The 2599-nt window shown below is 54.1% G+C and overlaps 1 protein-coding gene across 1 annotated transcript in view; it reads right to left on the minus strand.

Annotated features, from left to right (window-relative positions):
- Positions 1-2393, minus strand: part of LOC133125262 (transcription factor COE1-A-like) — a 27154-nt gene extending 24761 nt beyond the window's left edge. Inside the window, exon 1 of the mRNA XM_061237045.1 lies at positions 2250-2393. Within this exon, the coding sequence (XP_061093029.1) occupies positions 2250-2393 (144 nt within the window). The remainder of the gene's footprint in view (positions 1-2249) is intronic.
- Between the last annotated feature and the right edge of the window lie 206 nt (positions 2394-2599).

Here is a 2599-nt window from a genome sequence, read left to right on the forward strand (position 1 = left end):
ATTAGTTACTTACTTCAATCAGCTCTCTAAGCGCGGGGCTAAAGCTGAGACCTCCACCCACACAGATACGATTGGATACCCCTGCTGCAGAGAGTTAAAGAGGTATTTTTCTCTTACGTTTCAGCCATATATTGTGGTTTATATTTTTGGCATTGATGGTTCTGGCTCGGTCTTAAAGACACGGTCACTAAAACAGCCTGTTCTTGGTGAAGCTCATGAGAGGTGCTGGAGAATGGACATGTAAAATGGTATGTTTTTGGTACACAAAGCAACACAAATGTCTTCGTATGGATCTCAGGACCTGAAATAAAACACTGGGAAGGCGTACAGCACAGGAGCGTTAACGTAAAGCTGACCCTCTTGTGTCTGTGATGGTACGTGGCCTGGAAGGACACCCAGACAATGAACCCCAGCACTGAGGCGTGGTGGGCGTGGGCAGGGGGGGGTCGGGGTTCTGGGGTGGGGGGAGGAGAGAGGGGGATGAGGGTTGCCATGGGAACAGTGTGATTATTGGCCGCGATGACATCACCGCTGGCCCCAGAGCACCGGGGCTGCGCGTCGCCGTGGCGACATCCCACACACACAGAGCACACACTCCCACACACACAGAGCACACACTCCCACACACACAGAGCACACACACACACTCCCACACACACAGAGCACACACTCCCACACACACAGAGCACACACTCCCACACACACAGAGCACACACACACACTCCCACACACACAGAGCACACACTCCAACACACACAGAGCACACACTCACTCCCACACACACAGAGCACACACACACACACACACAGAGCACACACTCCCACACACACAGAGCACACACAGAGCACACACAGAGCACACACTCCCACACACACAGAGCACACACTCCCACACACACAGAGCACACACACACTCCCGCACACACAGAGCACACACTCCCACACACAGAGCACACACTCCCACACACACAGAGCACACACAGAGCACACACAGAGCACACACTCCCACACACACAGAGCACACACTCCCACACACACAGAGCACACACTCCCACACACACAGAGCACACACTCCCACACACACAGAGCACACACAGAGCACACACAGAGCACACACTCCCACACACACAGAGCACACACTCCCACACACACAGAGCACACACTCCCACACACACAGAGCACTCACTCCCACACACACAGAGCACACACACACACTCCCACACACACAGAGCACACACTCCCACACACACAGAGCACACACTCCCACACACACAGAGCACACACACACACTCCCACACACACAGAGCACACACACACACTCCCACACACACAGAGCACACACTCCAACACACACAGAGCACACACTCCCACACACACAGAGCACACACTCACTCCCACACACACAGAGCACACACAGAGCACACACTCCCACACACACAGAGCACACACTCCCACACACACAGAGCACACACTCCCACACACACAGAGCACACATTCCCACACACAGAGCACACACTCCCACACACACAGAGCACACATTCCCACACACAGAGCACACACTCCCACACACACAGAGCACACACTCCCACACACACAGAGCACACACCCCCACACACACTCCCACACACACACCCCCACACACACATTCCCACACACAGAGCACACACCCCCACACACACAGAGCACACACCCCCACACACACAGAGCACACACCCCCACACACACAGAGCACACACACACTCCCACACACACTCCCACACACTCCTGCAGTGTGGGGGGCTGGGTTCACAGCCTTGTGGGTTCAACAGCAGTGGTTGGACGAGTTATGCACAAAATGGCGGTGACCACGTGAGAGGATATATATTCAACTGTTTCGCGATTAAACGCCTTTCAAATGATGTGCCGTTGTCTGGGCTCGGTCACGACAATTTGTGCAGAAATGCAAAAATAAATATTTGTCCAGGGTCTCGCCCGGTCATCGCTTCTCCTTGGTGTAAAACATGACCCAGTGCGATCACCAGTATTCCCAGTGCGATCACCAGTATTCCCACTGCTGTCCTACAGGGGCCAAGAGCGATCACCAGTATTCCCACTGCTGTCCTACAGGGGCCCAGTGCGATCACCAGTATTCCCAGTGCTGTCCTACAGGGGCCAGGCCTGCAGGGGGCACTGTCCTCTGGGCCTATCACTGGAGAACACTGCACCACGCAGGTCTCCGCACACAGCCAATCAGAGCAGAGCGGATCGTACCTTCGGTAAGCGCTCAGGGTCGCCCGGGTGACGGGGGATCACCTTCTGTAACCGCTGGAAACCGTAGTCAATGGTGGGCTCGTTCAGCGCTGGGGAGAAACACAACACACTGTTAAAACAGAATAAACGCAAACTAACAAACATGACGTAAGATTCAAACTCATAACCATGACGTCAGATTCAAACTAGGGATGCCTGTATCCTACTGGTAACAGTACATGGAAGGAGGACATGGAAGGTTGGTGGTTCAAGCCCCAGTGTAGCCATGCTTTTGGACCCTTGAGCAAGGCCCTTAACCCCTCACACACTCACACTCTCACACACACACACACTCACACACACTCACACAC

The sequence above is a fragment of the Conger conger genome, chromosome 3 (assembly GCF_963514075.1).
Source record: "Conger conger chromosome 3, fConCon1.1, whole genome shotgun sequence".
In the NCBI taxonomy this organism is placed as follows: domain Eukaryota; kingdom Metazoa; phylum Chordata; class Actinopteri; order Anguilliformes; family Congridae; genus Conger; species Conger conger.